Source organism: Talpa europaea (genome assembly GCF_964194135.1).
Source record: "Talpa europaea genome assembly, chromosome: 7".
Lineage (NCBI taxonomy): Eukaryota > Metazoa > Chordata > Mammalia > Eulipotyphla > Talpidae > Talpa > Talpa europaea.
Window position 1 is genome coordinate 2295618 of NC_140074.1, and position 14651 is coordinate 2310268.

Consider the following 14651-nt stretch of genomic DNA (forward strand, 5'->3'; position numbering starts at 1 on the left):
ACCCACCATCTGCTGCTGGACACCAGCTGCTTCTGCCTGTGGCTGCAGTGACTGCCCGGAACACGGGCCTGCAGCACCCCCTCCAGAACCTGCCTCTCTGCTTGGGGGTCAGCTCTGATGTGGGCTTGCCAGTCGCATGGACACCCCGCCTTCTACACTTGTGAGGACCCCTTCCCTGCACCTTCACACTCTCCCCAATCCCTGCTCTCCAATCCACAGCCACCCTCGTGGGCACACCCATCTCTTTCTGACCCCCAAGCCTCAGTGTGCTCAGCCGTGAGCTGGGAACAGAGGTCCTCCTGGGAGGGCAGGAGGGGAGCACGTGAAGGCCAGGAGAGGCGCTCAGGGATGACGGTTAATGTGGCAAAGGAGGAACCCCTCCCACTTGCCCCCAACCTGGCGTGGGATGGCAGAGACAAGGAACCCCTGGCAAACACACCCTCCCTTCTCGCCTTGCTCCCCATAGAACGGCTTTCAATGCAGAAGTGACTAGAAGGGGCTGGAGGCCGTCTCCTCCCCGACACCCTCTGCCCTCCACGTTCACAGGCCCGAAGCTCATCTCCTCCCTCGCTGTTTCTATTCTTGTCCCGAGTTCCGTCCATCTCCAGTTACGGGTGATCAATAGGGACAGGACATTTGTGGAAGAAGAAAAGAGGGTGAGACTGGGTCGGGGTGGAGAGAGGAGAAGAGCAGGGTGCCGCTGGCCCAGGGGTTCCGGCAGCCCTCTGATGAGCGGCCAGGTGCGACAGGATCTGGGGGGCCAGAAGCTCCGCCAGGCCGGGGCCCCACATGCCCCTCTGGGCCCAACGGCATCTCTAGGCTCTAGCTCCCCTCTCTCCGAGGGGTTCAGACTCCTCCTGGTAAAAAGGGCGCGAGGATGCAACGCCGGGCGCCAAATCCCCCAAAGGTGACACGGTGTGCTCGTGTCATCAACATCTACTGCTGTTGCGCAGAACAGGCACCCAGGACCCTAACCTGACACACAGGGCCTTCTCCACCAGCTCCCACAGACCCCAGCCTGCTCGGCTTGCACACCTCCAGGAACGGGGGGCTTACTCCCTCTCCAAGCCCCAGCTGGCCAAGGCCCAGCGGGACTGGTTCCCTGGAGCCTCCAAGAATTTTCTGGGCAGAGGAACCTGCCCCTGGACAGGACCTGGGAGGAGAATAGCATGACGCCCTCTTCATCCCAGGGGCAGGAAGCCAGGGCTGTGGGCTAGAGTTCGGGGTGACCCCTCTGCCAGGGCCTGCTGAATGCAGTCAGTCTAGAGACTGTGCTGCAAGAACCCAGGACAGCCTCGGAGCCTGGGGCACGCGGGCAACCCCCAAGTGGCCCAGAATGCAGGGGTCTTCATCGTACCCACACGGGGCTCTCAAGGAATCTTCACGTGATACCTGCTGGGTCTGCTTTCGCGGTATCGGGAGAGCTGGCAATATTTGGTTTGCTGAACTTTCAGGGACTTGCTCAATCCATCTTTCCACAGACCACACCCCTCCCTATTTTCTCTCTGGCCTGTGTTCCCCACATATGTTGTCTCTGGGCCCCTGGGGTTTGCAATCCCCACTGACTCAAAAAAGCATACTTCACCCATGTCCTTTCTCTGCCACATCCCTGGTGGGAGGGTGAGCATGGCCTCCCACCCAGGCAGCGTGGCCCCCACATCTCCCTTCCCTGCCCACCACCTAGTCAGAAGAAAGACGCACTGGGGTACGTCCTTCAAACACGCCGTCTCACCGAACCACACCAAGGTGGGTGCGGCAGGCGCTACGTCTCCATTTGGCCGATGAGGAAACCGAGGCTCGGTCGGTGAAGGTGCTCCAGCTAATCATCAAGGGACCCGCTCGGCCCAGTGATGCCCGAGTCCAAATTCCCCTGTTGCTTTCCTCTTCTCCAGCCCGCTTGGCAGCCCTCACCCCACACCCCACACCAAGGCCTGGGCCTCGGTGCTCTGGACCAAGAGCTCTGCTCCAAGCACAGCCCGGACGCTCTCTTTCCCCTCCAAATCGAGTCCCCCTGGACTGGCTGCAGCCGGGTTGAAAGCTGGCCCTGCCCTGGGCTCTCCTGAGTGTGGGAAGAAAAAACAGCTCCCACCTATTTCCTACCTTCCGGGAACGGGGCAAACCCCTCTTCTCTCTGTACCCAGAGAAAGCAGGACCGGCAAGGCTGGGAGGGGAGGTGGGCCGGGACAGAGGCTCCTCCGCGCCACCCGCCACTCCACTCCCACCCCCATGGGGCTGCCCAGCCCTGTCTGCCTCCTCCCTCACCCTTTATTCTGTACCAGCTCCTCATTCCCAGGCCTGGCTTCCTCAGTTTTTCTGCCCCCAAACCATGTCTCTGCCCTCTCCCAAACCTCATCGACAACCCCTTGAAGCTGGAAATGGCTGACATTCGTGACAGAGTGGGAGGAGCCATGGTGTTTGGATCTGGGAGAGGGAAGAGGAGGGACTTGAGCTTGGGCACGCTGGACAGCCTGGATCCCGGCTGTCTGGTGCTTAGCTAGCTGTATGGTTTCCTCATCTGAACACATGAGACAGCGTGGAGCGCTGTCCCTGGGGGGAAACCCTGTGCTGGCATCAGGTCTGGCTTGCTCAAGGCTGCAACCTCAGCTGTGGGGCCCGGGGGTTCACCAACCACTGGAGAATTGAATGTCTACAGCGCAAAAGAGAAAACGCACATGAAGCCCTCCGCTCAGGGCTCACAGGAAATGAGCTTGGAGCAGAGGCTCCGTGAAGCCCAGCCATGCGCCTCGGCAGGCTCTGGGGGACGCTTCGTGTGACTCCAGGCCGTGAGAGTCCGAGGGAAGCCCAGAACAGGCTTAATCTGAAATCCCAGACTCCGAGAGCCCTGGGGGGACCCCAGAGAGCTACTCAGCCCGGGGGAGGCCCTGGGTGGCCTCTCATCAAGGGCATCCCTTGGGCGGGCCTGTGTCCACCGGTGCCCTGCCCCATCTGCCCCTCTGGCCCAGCTGGGTCTTCCCGCCTGGAATTTAAAGGGAGGAACTCGCAGCCCTTCGCAGAGGCATCTACCCAGGCCTAATGAATCCGTGAGGCAAGCAGCCGCGCCTGCCTGCCAGCCGCCTGAAGAGTACTTACTTCGTCTGTGAATTGATTGCCGCACTTTCGCCACCACACAGCTCACGCCGCCGCCGCAGAGGCTGGGAGCCAAGGGGAGCTGGTTGCTGCTGGGCCAGGGCCTCCCTGCCACCTGGCCCAGGAGGTTTGGGGTCCAGGTGGCACCTATGCTCGTGTTACAGATGGGAAACTGAGGTCCAGAGAAGGGCGTGGGGCTGGAACACACCCAGCCCCAGGCCCTCCGGCCCCTGCACAAGCTCTTTGTTTGAAAGGGCTAAAGAATGAGGTGCCTGTGGGCCCCGGCCTGCCTGTCCCTGAGTAGGCGCTGCCCCACCTCCGCATCTCAGTCCCTCCTAGGAGAGAGCCGACCCCCAGCCCCCCAGGGTTTAGGGGTACTATGCATCCTGACTGTCACCTCCCAGCCTGGGCATGCAGCCCCCACCCCCAGATATCAGGCTGCCCCTGAGCCATCTGATGGATGAAGGTGGGACCCTGACCAGGCTCCCAACCAGCCCAAGGCAGGCCAGAAAGTAGGTGCCACCCCCAGAAGGCATGGGGACCTGGTTCCCACCCCAGAGCTGCTGTGGTGGGCGGGATGGAGGGTGGAGGGAGCGTCCTCTACCAACCAGACCGTTGCATCCTGAGGGCAGAGGCCCAGAGATGACCTGCGGCCCAAACCTGGACACAAAATAGCGTCCAGAGAGTCGATCCTTGACCCCCAACTTCCACAACAGTGGTCATCTGTCAGGTGGGTTCCAGAACATTCTGATCATAAATGTCCTGCCCTGAGTGGGAGAGGGCTAGAAGCCACGGGTTCAGAATCGCTGACCCTCACGCCTACCCGCTGGCCTTGAGCTTGACCCCACCTCTGAACGTCTGTCCCGGGGTGCACACGCGGTGGGGGCGTGCAACACAAACAGGCCAAAAGCCAAAGTCCCGTCTGAGCCCACCGGCCGGCGCAGCCGTTTTCCCCACATCGGGAAGATTTCCTGCGCCCGCACCGACCTCGCCCTGCGTCTGCTCAAGGTGCAGAAGTCACGTGCAGACACGCCACGCCGTGAGGCAGCACCAATTCTTCTCCCCAGTGGCCGGAGCTGGGCGCTTTGGAGATGCCCACAGCCGGTGGCCCCACCTGGGGTCCTGGCACTGCCCCTGCCCCTGGGATCTGCCATGCTCTCGGCCCTGACTGTGCCCCTATGCCTTCGGGCTCAGCTCCATCCTCCCTCAGCCTGCCCAGGTCTCTGACTCTGTTACTCGGACTATTTGATGCCACACTTTAAAAGCACATCTCATGTGCCAGGCGCCTGGTAGCTCTAAGTGCTTCATCCCCTTGAACTTGAACTCTCACCACACTCCAATGAGAGGCACGATTGTTATCACCCCTTCTTCAGAGGGGGACACTGAGGCACAGCCTCACGGCTCGTGGATGGCAGAGTCGGGAAATCGGACCCCGGCTCCAGACGCCATCCTCCCAACACACCCGTGAGTCTCAAGCCTGAGTGGGCCCCACAGCTCCCAAGGGCTTGCCAAACAAGGGCCCGGTAGGTCTGCCGTGGTGCCTGAGAACATGCATTTCTAGCCAGCTTCCAAAGGACGCTCTCCCTGGAGGCCCAGGCCAGCACGGGAGCGTCCTCGCGGCCACACCTGCGTCGTCCAGGACAAGCAGCCCTTGCAACTCTGCCGAGAGAAGTTTGGCCCTTGACTGGCTCCTGGGAGGTCACTTCTGAGCCCTTGCAATGTCCCACCTGGTAAGAGTCTGTTCACCTGGGCATCTTGGCACACCAGGCAGTTTATGTGAAAGATGTGCCTCACGGTGGTGATTCGGATCACACTGTCTCAACTCAAGCCCTGGGTCAAGGGATTGGAGGCCAAGGCCAACCACCTGGGCAGTCAGCCATCCCATGTGATCAACCCCGACAAACCCTGGACCCACGTTTGTGCAAGTCCCGGCTGGGCACACTCTGCCTTGTGGAACCTCAGGTCACCGGGGAAGTGGGCACCGCGTGCCCTGCTGGGCCAGAGGGCAGGCGCTCCCCAGGCCCCGAGCCTACTCGCTTCTCTGTTGCCGATTCTAATCTGTAACTTTCATTGCAATAGACCAAGCACAAGTACAACAGCTTTGCTATGTTCTGTGAGTCTCTCCAGCAAATCTTTGAACCTAGGGGCGTTCTTGGGGACCCCCAGATATAGTGGTCACTTCCTGAGCACCTCTTGAGCACCCAGATGTTGCCCAGGTCCTGTCCACGCTGCTCCACTCCCCACTCCAGACCTCCCAGCACATGGTCAGAAGCAGCCCAGGCCCCAGAGGACGCCGACCACCCACCATTCCTCCTCTGCACGGAGGACACCCGGGCATTGTGCCTGAGCAGCCCCAGCTGTCACCTGCAGCACCTTTGTGTAACTTCAGGCGATGTGCTGGGTAGCGGGCGGCATCTCGGGTATCACCCCAGGAACCAGGTAACAACCGTGTCCAATGTCCACATGCCGGGTATTATCCTGGGAACCAAGCCATGCTGTGGGCATCAGGTAACACCCCAGATGTCAGACAGCACCCTGGGAACCAGGTAACATCCCGAGTAGTGACAGTTCAAGGAACCAGCTAACATGCTGGATATCAGGTAACACACTGAGAACCATGTCACAGCCACGAGCCAGGATCCTCCCAGAAACCAGAGAACATCCTGGAACATCCCGAGATCTAGACAACATCTTGGGTACCAAATAACACCTCAGGTATCACCCCAGGAACCAGGTAATATGCTGGACACCAGGTGATGTCCTATATCACCCCATGACATCTGCATCAACCTGTATCACTCCAGGAGCCAGGTGACACCTGGGATACCAAGTAACACCTCAGGTATCATCCCAGGAACCAAGTGACATTCTCGGTGCTGAGTAACAGCCTGTGACATCCCATATTGGCCCAGGAGCAGTTATCATCCTGGTTACCAGGTAACAGTCACGATCCGGATAGCACCCTGGGTACCAGGTGACACCCAGGATCCAGGTAACACGGTCACCAGGTGACACCTCACACGCCACTCCAGGAACCAGGTGGCCTCTGGTGCCCGGCGGCCTTACCTGCCGATGACCTCGATGTTGGAGATGGCGTAGAAGTACTTGTAGAGGTTCTCCCGCTGCACGTAGGTGCCGCCCAGCGCCGGGCGCAGCAGCCGCATGCGCAGGTCGGTGAGGGTGAAGAACTCCTTGAGGCCCTTGGCGCTCTCCAGCCGCGTGTAGAGGTTGTCCATGTTGCGCATGTCGGGGCCAGCGAAGATGGCGAAGCGGTCGCGCACCTCGAAGCGCACATGCTTCTCCTTCTTGGAGCCCGCCCAGCGCGAGTACTCCTCGGTGCACAGCACCCGGTGGGCGCCCGACGACGACAGGTCGCGGGCACGGCGGGCGGGCATGCCGAAGGCCTCCACGCAGTCCTCGGCGTAGAACTGGTAGGGCTGCCACGTGCGCCCGTTGTCCAGGGACTTCTCCAGGACCATGGCGGTGGGCCGGCCGTACTCGAAGGTCACCACCACGTCGTCCGTCAGCTCCACGCTCTTGTTCCATGACAGGGTGATGTTGGCCTCCAGGGGGCTGGGGTAGCGGCTCCACGTGACGCTCTGCCAGTAGGTGACCAGCCCCTCGTCCTCCTTGTCGAACATGAGTCTGGGAGGGTGGGCCAGGTCGGGGTTGGAGGCGTCACACTCGTTGCTGCACAGGTAGGGGTTCTCCTGCGGGGGGAGAAGAGGAGCCTGGTGGGTGTGGCCGCCAGGGGGACGGGGGACCCTGAGTTCTGGCCCGGGCAGGCTCCCTGCCCGGGGTGCGGAGCCTGAGCGCCAATGTCCGGGCACCGGGAGGTGTCTCCGGCAGGTCATCGGCGCCCATGTCCCCAAAGCACAGAAGCCATTCCACTCGACGGCCGCCCGAGCAAACGCACACCTCCTCCTGCTTGAAATACACACACTCGAGGACAGCTGCTGCGCCCCGCTCCCGGGCCCCCCAGCACCCCACTCCCGGGCCCCCCAGCGCCCCGCCGGTGGAGGATGAAGGCCTAAGTCTCTAACACATTGGCTCCGAGCCGTCTCCAGGGTCTTGACCCACCCGAGCCCAGCCCTTTGCGGATGCCAGTCCCCTCCCCCCAGGGGCCCTTCCACTCGGTCTCAAAAACCCCTACTCACATCCTGGCTCGAGACGGCTGCTCTGCGACACCTCCTCAGCCCCCTGAACAATGTCAGCTGAAGTAGAGGCGCGGAAGTCGGTCTCGGCAAGTACCTGCGGGCCCCCCGTGCGCACCTGGCAGACCTCGTCATCGAGTTTCTCGGGATTCTCTCTGGATGGAGAGTCCGGGGCTTGCAAGGGCGGCAACCCTTGCCCAAGGCCTCCACTAGGGAGAGCCGGGAGCACCCCCACGCCTGTCCAGTGCAGATGTCACAGTGACACCTCCAACACCTGCGCCCGCCTCACCCCTGGGCACACTGGAGGGGTGCTGGGGCCGCTCCCTCACAAAAGGAGGCGCGTCTTTGTGCCAAGTCTTTCCGGGGACTTGGTGCCTGCCTCAGGCCCAGGATTGAACACTGAGGAACTGGGGGCACACTGCCCCTTGCCGACTCCTCCCACTCTCCCCTGCACTGCTCCAGGGGCCAGGGGGCTGACGGCCCCCTCCAGGGCAGTTCAAGCTGCTCCCTGTGTCTAGTCCCCAGTGCGCGCGCCCCTTAGGGGCCTGGCGTCATCACTGCCAGAGTGGCTCCCGGGCTCAGAGGCTGGAGGTAGGGGGTGGGGGGAGGGGTCAGGGCTGCGCACCCGCTCTGCGCGATGCTGTGCAGGTGGGGACGAGACATGTGTCAAGCCCCACAGAAGGCACGCCACCAGGGGCGAACCCTGACGTCCGTCCCCTGCGGACTTGAGTTAATAACAAGCCACCAAGCGGGGACAGACGCGCCGGAGCTGGGCGGAGTATTCACCACGGGGAACCCCGCCGCGTGCAGCAAAGGGTGGCGACCGGGGACTCTCTATTCTGTCAATTCCCTGTAAACCTAAAACTGCCCTGAAGAGCGAGGTCTGCTAATTAAAACACAAGAAGCAAAAACCAAAGCAGACCCCCTGCCCCGGAGAACCACACGGCGCCCGACTCCTCGCAGCCCTTGGTGGCGAGCACTTCAGGCCTCCGGCCCTCAGAGATAACGGAACAGCTGGATCGGAGCTAAAGTCTCTCTAAATGAGCCATTCCACTCCCACGGGGCGAGGGCACCTCCCGAGGGCTGAGCCGGCACCCCCGACCTGCACTCCCACTGCCCCCCCAGGCCACCCTAGGGACGCAGGCCATCAGCTTTGATGTCCTTCGGTGGAAGACAGTCCCCAGGCTGCCCGGGCCTCCCCGTGGGCAGCTGGCCCTGGAGTTTATGGAGGCAGGTTCCACAAAGCAATCCTTGCCCAAAATAGCTCTGTCCTCTGTCCCCTGTGGTGCCGTCAGCCACCCCGCCTGGCTCAGCCCTGCTGATTCTTGGGACCCACAAACCCAGGGGGAAGGAATACACCATTGAGTCCAGCCCCTCATTGAGGGGGGCAGTTTCGAGGCCAGGGAGAGGCAGGACTGACCCCGCCCTTCTTGAGAGTGGGTGGCATTCCTGTCCTGGACAACCTCAGGTGTGCAGAAACGCTGCTGACCTCACGTGCAACACAGCAGGAAGAGGGGCTGGTTCTGGCTCCAGGGGTCCAAGCCTCCTCTCACCCCAGCTCGGTGACCCTGTGTGTCTTCTGAATGGGAAGGGGCTGAGGGGTCCCCTGGAGATGACTTGATGGTCTCTAGAGACCAGTCTTGGTGACAGAGGGGTAGGCCCCTCCCCAGACACCTCGCCGGGAAGGACTCTTGGAACCTGGGGGCAGAATGGATTCTGCTCTTGCTATGGGTGGGGGAGGGCGGGGTGGGCTGGTGCCCCGGAGTCACACCTGCACATCAGAGGCAGGAAGATGTGCTTTGTACTGGGGGTGCTTCCTCCCAGCCCTCCCCAAAGCAATCACCCTCTTCCCAAATCCCCTGTGCCCCCTCTATTGCTCCTGGTGCCTCGTTAGGGGCTAAATTATGTCTCCTCAAACTTCGCATGTTGAAGTCCTGGTTCCAGCATCTCAAAATGTGCTGTATTTGGAGATGGAGACCCTAGAAGGTGATTAAGTTAAAATGATCCCGAATTCAATCTGACTGGTGTCCTCACAAGAAGAGGACCATGTGAAGAGGCAGGAAAGGGTGACCGAGGAGAGAGGCCTCAGAAGAAGCCAGCCTGGCTCAGCCTTCAAAGAGCAAACAAACCTTGACCTGGGACTTCAAGCCTCCGGAACCCGAGGAAATAAATTTCTGTTGTTTAAGCCACCAGATCCCAGCAAACGGATCCCTGCCTCAGCTCGGTGGGGCAGGACTGAACTCTGAGTTTTTGATGATGTGATGATTTCCCCAGAAGCTCTCTGGGGCCATCCTCTGTGAACCCAGCCCCGCAGCACGCTGACACCAGGTGACGGTATGCAGGCCTCCTTGTCCACCTGGGGAGCTCCTGTCAGCCCAGCACTGAAGGCCATGGCTTTTCCCTGGCTGCCTGGTCCTCTCTCCCTTCTGAGCTTATGCTCCTGCAGCCCCTCTCCCTCCTCTCAACTTCAGAGCCCTCCTCCCTGCACCTCCTCCAGGAAGCCCTCCTTGCATGACTCAATCTTTGAACCGAGTGCCCTTGTCATCTATCATGGGGTTGTTAGTGTGCGCATCTGGTGCAGGGCAGAGAAGCCTCCATTTAGGACCTGGGCCTCAGTAACTGTTCATGGGATTGTAGTTATTACTGTCCTCATATTCATCAGTTATTAATATAATTATAGATTAATATGGATATATCGCCTATTGAGAGCTGATATTCCTATTAACTTCCCAACTGCTGTGCGAAACCCATCTCTCACCTTTCCCCCGTCCCTCTTAGTCCCCCCACAGCCTTCCCTTCCCTCACCCTGCCCGGCTTCCCGGAGGACCCCACTGGGGATCTCTCGCAGGCTGCAGGGGCACCCGGCCTGTCTGTCACCGGGAAGACTGACTCGGCTGGTTCTGCCAGAGGACAGGGGCTGCCAAGGCCGCGCTGCCCTAACCTGCAGGCCCGCTGGCCCACCGGCCGGGCCCGGGAAGCAGATGGTCAGGAACTAATGAATCAGCCTGTGTATTTACCATCCGCGCGCCGGCTGCAGAGCGGGCTTAATCAACAGCGAGCACAATAAATAAACCCCGAGCCATCGCTCTCCTTCTCGACACCCCCTCACTCTCTCCCTCCTGGTCCTCTCCCTCCCCCCACCCTCCGATTCAAGATCCAAGATCTCAGAAGTCCGGTCAACCTTAGGGGCACGGCTGGGTGTTGGCGCTGCATCGCTAGTCTTTCCCAAACACCATTTGCTCCTCTCTCACGCCGTCTGTTCTGCCCTGGGCGGTGGGGGGGGGGGCGGCGAAGGGGGGGTTCCAAGGGGTGGGCCTGGGAAGAGGAGCTGGTTCTCCCGCAGCCCCAGCCCCCAGCCCGGCTGCACCTGACAGCTGAGTGCAGTGTGAGTGGGGGCGCGGGGCGGGGGTGGGGGGCCGGCGCCTGCCAGCCCTTCTCGCTCTGCACATTTCTCTACGAGATCAGATTAACTCACTATGACACGAACAGTGCAAACCAGTGGCCCAGCGCCAGGGAGAAACAGCTAGGGACTCTGGAGGTACATCTCATCTTAGGGTGACCCCAAAGTCCACCTTTGCTATCATCAAAAACAGTGATTCACCCCCAAATCACAACCTTGATTAAAAGCCTTGGAACTTTCTCCAGAAAAACACAACAGAGCACATTTCACTCCTGAATTTGCCGGCAAATTCAGGGAATGTGTGGAGCCCCGTCCCCGTTAGGAACCCCTGTTCCAGAGACTGGGTCTGCAGTCTGGGACCCCAGCTCTAGTCCTCCGGGGTTGCGGCCACGAGAAAGTCGCTTTACTTCCCCCAGCTTTTACTTTCTCATTCAATATCACGTGAAATAATGTGCATGAAACATCCAGAAAATGTCCCCAAACAGGCGGAATCACCATGAAACTGCAGCCCCGCACGCCACGGCTCCCTAGTGGCGAAGGGGAGACCCCAAAGTCAGCTCAGAGCCCTCGGGGACACTGTGTGCAGGAGCAGGGGGACCCCGACATTCACCGAGGGCCAGCAGGTGCTGCGCCAGGGTGGGCACTCACGCCAGTCCCCACCGTGTCCCCCCAGCCCCCCCGGGGAGGCAGAGGCTCCAGTCACCCCAGAGTCACGGGTGTTGGCCTGCCCTCATTACGTGCCCTGGACTCTGAGGGACCAGCCAAGGAAAGTTGGGGGAACCGACCCCCGTATCTGTGGCTCTCCTGTCGCTACAGTCACACAAAGGTTAGTCAGGGCAGGGGAGGCGGGCCTGCGGGGTGGGCCAGGGGCGCAGGGCGAGGGGCAGGCAGCCAGCCCTGGGACAGCGCCGCCAGCAGGGTGGGCGCGAGCTCTGGCAGCCGCCGAGTAGTGAGAGCTGCCTGGCGAGGACTGTTCCATGGAGGAAACATTTCCTACCACGCTTTTCAAACCTCGCCACGGTCTTTTAAATGCTTTTGCTTTTATGTTATTTTCTGTACAAAGCGGGCAGTGGGAGTCAGAGGCCGGGTTGTAAACGCTGTAGACAAGCTCCGGGCAAAACACATAATTGAGCGGGGCGGTCAGTGCCGGGGCCGGGGCCCGGGGGAGTCTGGCCGGGGGACCCGGGCCCGGGAAGGGCTGTCACCAGACGCGCCAGGAGCCGCGGGAAGAGGAATGAGCCACGTCTCGAGGACTGACCTTGCAACCGAGCCCGCGTGGGCACAGATTCGCAGGACTTGGGGTACGGGCCGGCCAAGGGGTGCGGTGCCAGCTGCTCAGTACCCCGCCTCCTCTTGGCTCAGTTTCTCCACTGGAGGGGATGCTCCCGGGGGCAGAGGAGGCCGCTGCCCCTGCGGCCATCCCGACGTCCTCAGGGCTCGGGAACCTTGGTTGACAGCGGGACTGTCCAGGGGGATGGGCAGCACCCACGCGGGGTGGGGGGGGAGTGCACCACCGACGCCTGCCGCCGCCGGGAGGGGGCTCCACCTGTCCGCCTCCAGCCGGGCTGAGGCCAGGCCTTCGAGGAGCGGGCGTCGTCCCAGGGGCCGCTCGAGGAACCTGCAGGACGGGCCCTTTCTCTGCATCCCGCAGGAGAGGAAGGCACCCAGCGGCTGCCCAGGGTCACGAGGCTCGCGGCCGGCCGAGGCAGGACAGCGCGGGAGCCGGGCTCAGACAAGTCTGGCTGCGCCCTTCACCCGGCAGGGAAGGACACACCGCCCCCCGCCGGGCCACCCCTGCAGCCCCGGGAGGCGGGCGGCCCGTCACCCCCCATCGAGGCGTGTGGGCAGGCCCAGGGAACAGTTTAGCAGCTGACAGATTTTTCTGAACCTGTCTGCCGAGTTGCCAACTGAACTCGGCTCCTCCCCAGCCCTGTCAGCCTCGGCTGGGGCGGGAGGCGTCTGCAGGGGGAGGCCGGGCTGCAGGGAGAGCCTGGCCACGCCGGGCGCAGGAAGGACGTGGGCCTGGCCCTGGGAAGGGGGAGTTTTGGGGGACATGGAGGGGCTGGGGGAGCAGCACCAAGTCCCTCTGACAGAACGGAACTAGGAAGGGGCCGCTCGGGAGGGAGGAGGCGGCCCCACCCCCACCGTGGAAGATGCTCTGAGCTCCTGGGCTGGGTTCTCCCAGCCTGGGGAGGCGTCTGTCGAGGACCCACAAGCCGTGGCCCACGAGGTGGGAGTTCGGGACTCTGTCCCTGAGCCCTCGTGCGGGGGCAGGGCCTTTCCCACCAGTGCCTCAGTTTCCCCGTTCATGGAGGGGCCGGCGTTGACACCATCCCAGGGTCTGCCCAGGCCCTTGGGGCGGGGCTCGGGGACACATCCCCACCTCCCCCTCTCCAGGGAGAAGCCGGGGTGCTGGGGGAATTCTCCCTAACAAATAATTTCCTATTTATTGGTAAGAAAAGTTGCAGCAGAGATAAATTATTAACCAAGCGGAAACAGAGATTCTGTTCGGAGCCAATTCTAATTCTAGAGGCCCTGATGGTCTCTCTCCCTGCTCCTCTCTCTGGTTTCATTGATCCCTGTCCCTCTTGCTCTCTCTGCCTCTCACTCCTTCCCACCCGCAGGCCCCACTCCTCTCCCCTGTGGAGTTTCTCTCCGAGCAAGGCCCTGGACAGCAGCAAGGTCACGTCCCGGCTCATGAGTCAGCGGAAACTGACCCGCGCGTTCCGGGCGGAGCTGCGAGGCGCAGGAGCCCGACCGGCTTCTGGTTGTCATTCTTTGGGGCCATCACTCGGGCAGGGACACCAGGAGCCAGGCCACGAGTCTCTGGAAGCCACCCCGGCCCCTGACCCTGACCCAGCCACGATGGACATCCCCCAGGGGCCCAGAGCCTGCAGCCACCTCCCGCCCTACCTGACGGACACGGCCATCTGTCTTAAGTGCCGGGAGGCGCTCCACTCTGCTCCAGCTCCCCAAATTGTTCGGAAGGAACAGGGGGGTCTTTAACTGCCACCCCACTCACAGTTTACCTCCTTCTAGAACCTTCCATGCAGGGCCGTCCCCGCCTCCAGCAGGTGTTCACCTGTGGTGGGACACAAGGAGCACATCCAGGTGGAGCTGGGACCTTCAGAACCCCCCACCGACACGTGGGCTGAATCGCCCTGCATTCCTCTGCCCCTCTGTGGCCCATGGAGGGACCCACCTGCGGGGCTTCAGGTGGGTGCATGATCCAGCCGGCTGCCCTGGCCTCTGGTCCCAGCTGTGGCTCCGCACCGGGCAGCAGTACCCTGCCCAGGACACCCGCCAGGGGAGGGTGCAGCGCCTGGCACGCAGACTCCCTCGTCAGCAGGACAGCAGGGTATGGGCCTGGCCAAGCAGCTGGCCACGGAAGGGTTCATTTCTCCAGGGACTTAAATTTTTATACTTAAAAGTGCATCGTGCTGCTTTGTCCGGGGCATATGCGGGTTCCCCCCAGGCAGATTTCGAAGAACAAGAATGTCTGGGGTGTGAAATTCTATCCTGGCTGGGGAGCCTGTGCTGACTCAGGGCCCCACCCTGACCCGGCATCTGCTGCACCCCAGTCCTGCTCCTGCTACCACATAACCCCAGACACAGGAGGGCGTCTCAGGCCGGGAGGCACCTCCTTGCGCTCCTTACAGACCTCACGACAGGGAATCATCGACAGGGAACTCATCGCTGGGGAAGCAGCCCAGCCAACGTGCCAGAGGAGGTCTGGCCACCTATGGGCTCCACAAGTCTCTGCCCCAGGCCCCTTCTCTTGCCTTTGGTGTTGCCTTTTCTGCTTATGCTGTAAACATCCTCTCATTGATCAGAAGGGGAGAGAGAGCCTGGCTTAGCCAAATCTTCCTTCTCCCCCAGGCCAGGAACTCAAATGGTTCTTTTCCAGGGCCTGGGGGAAGCTCAGCCTCCCCCCACCCTTCAGCCCCTTACTACTCCCCCTCCTGCCCTGAACACAGACTCTGCCAGGTCACCCCCGTCTGCCTGGCAGC

General features: G+C 61.6%; 1 protein-coding gene across 2 annotated transcripts in view; it reads right to left on the reverse strand.

Annotated features, from left to right (window-relative positions):
• The window catches only part of NTNG2 (netrin G2), a gene marked incomplete at both ends in the record, with an annotated part of 49792 nt that overhangs the window by 20981 nt on the left and 14160 nt on the right, over nt 1-14651 (reverse strand). For both annotated transcript variants that reach the window (XM_084238124.1, XM_084238123.1), the window contains one exon: nt 6154-6797. In XM_084238124.1, the coding sequence (XP_084094250.1) occupies nt 6154-6797 (644 nt within the window). The remainder of the gene's footprint in view (nt 1-6153; nt 6798-14651) is intronic.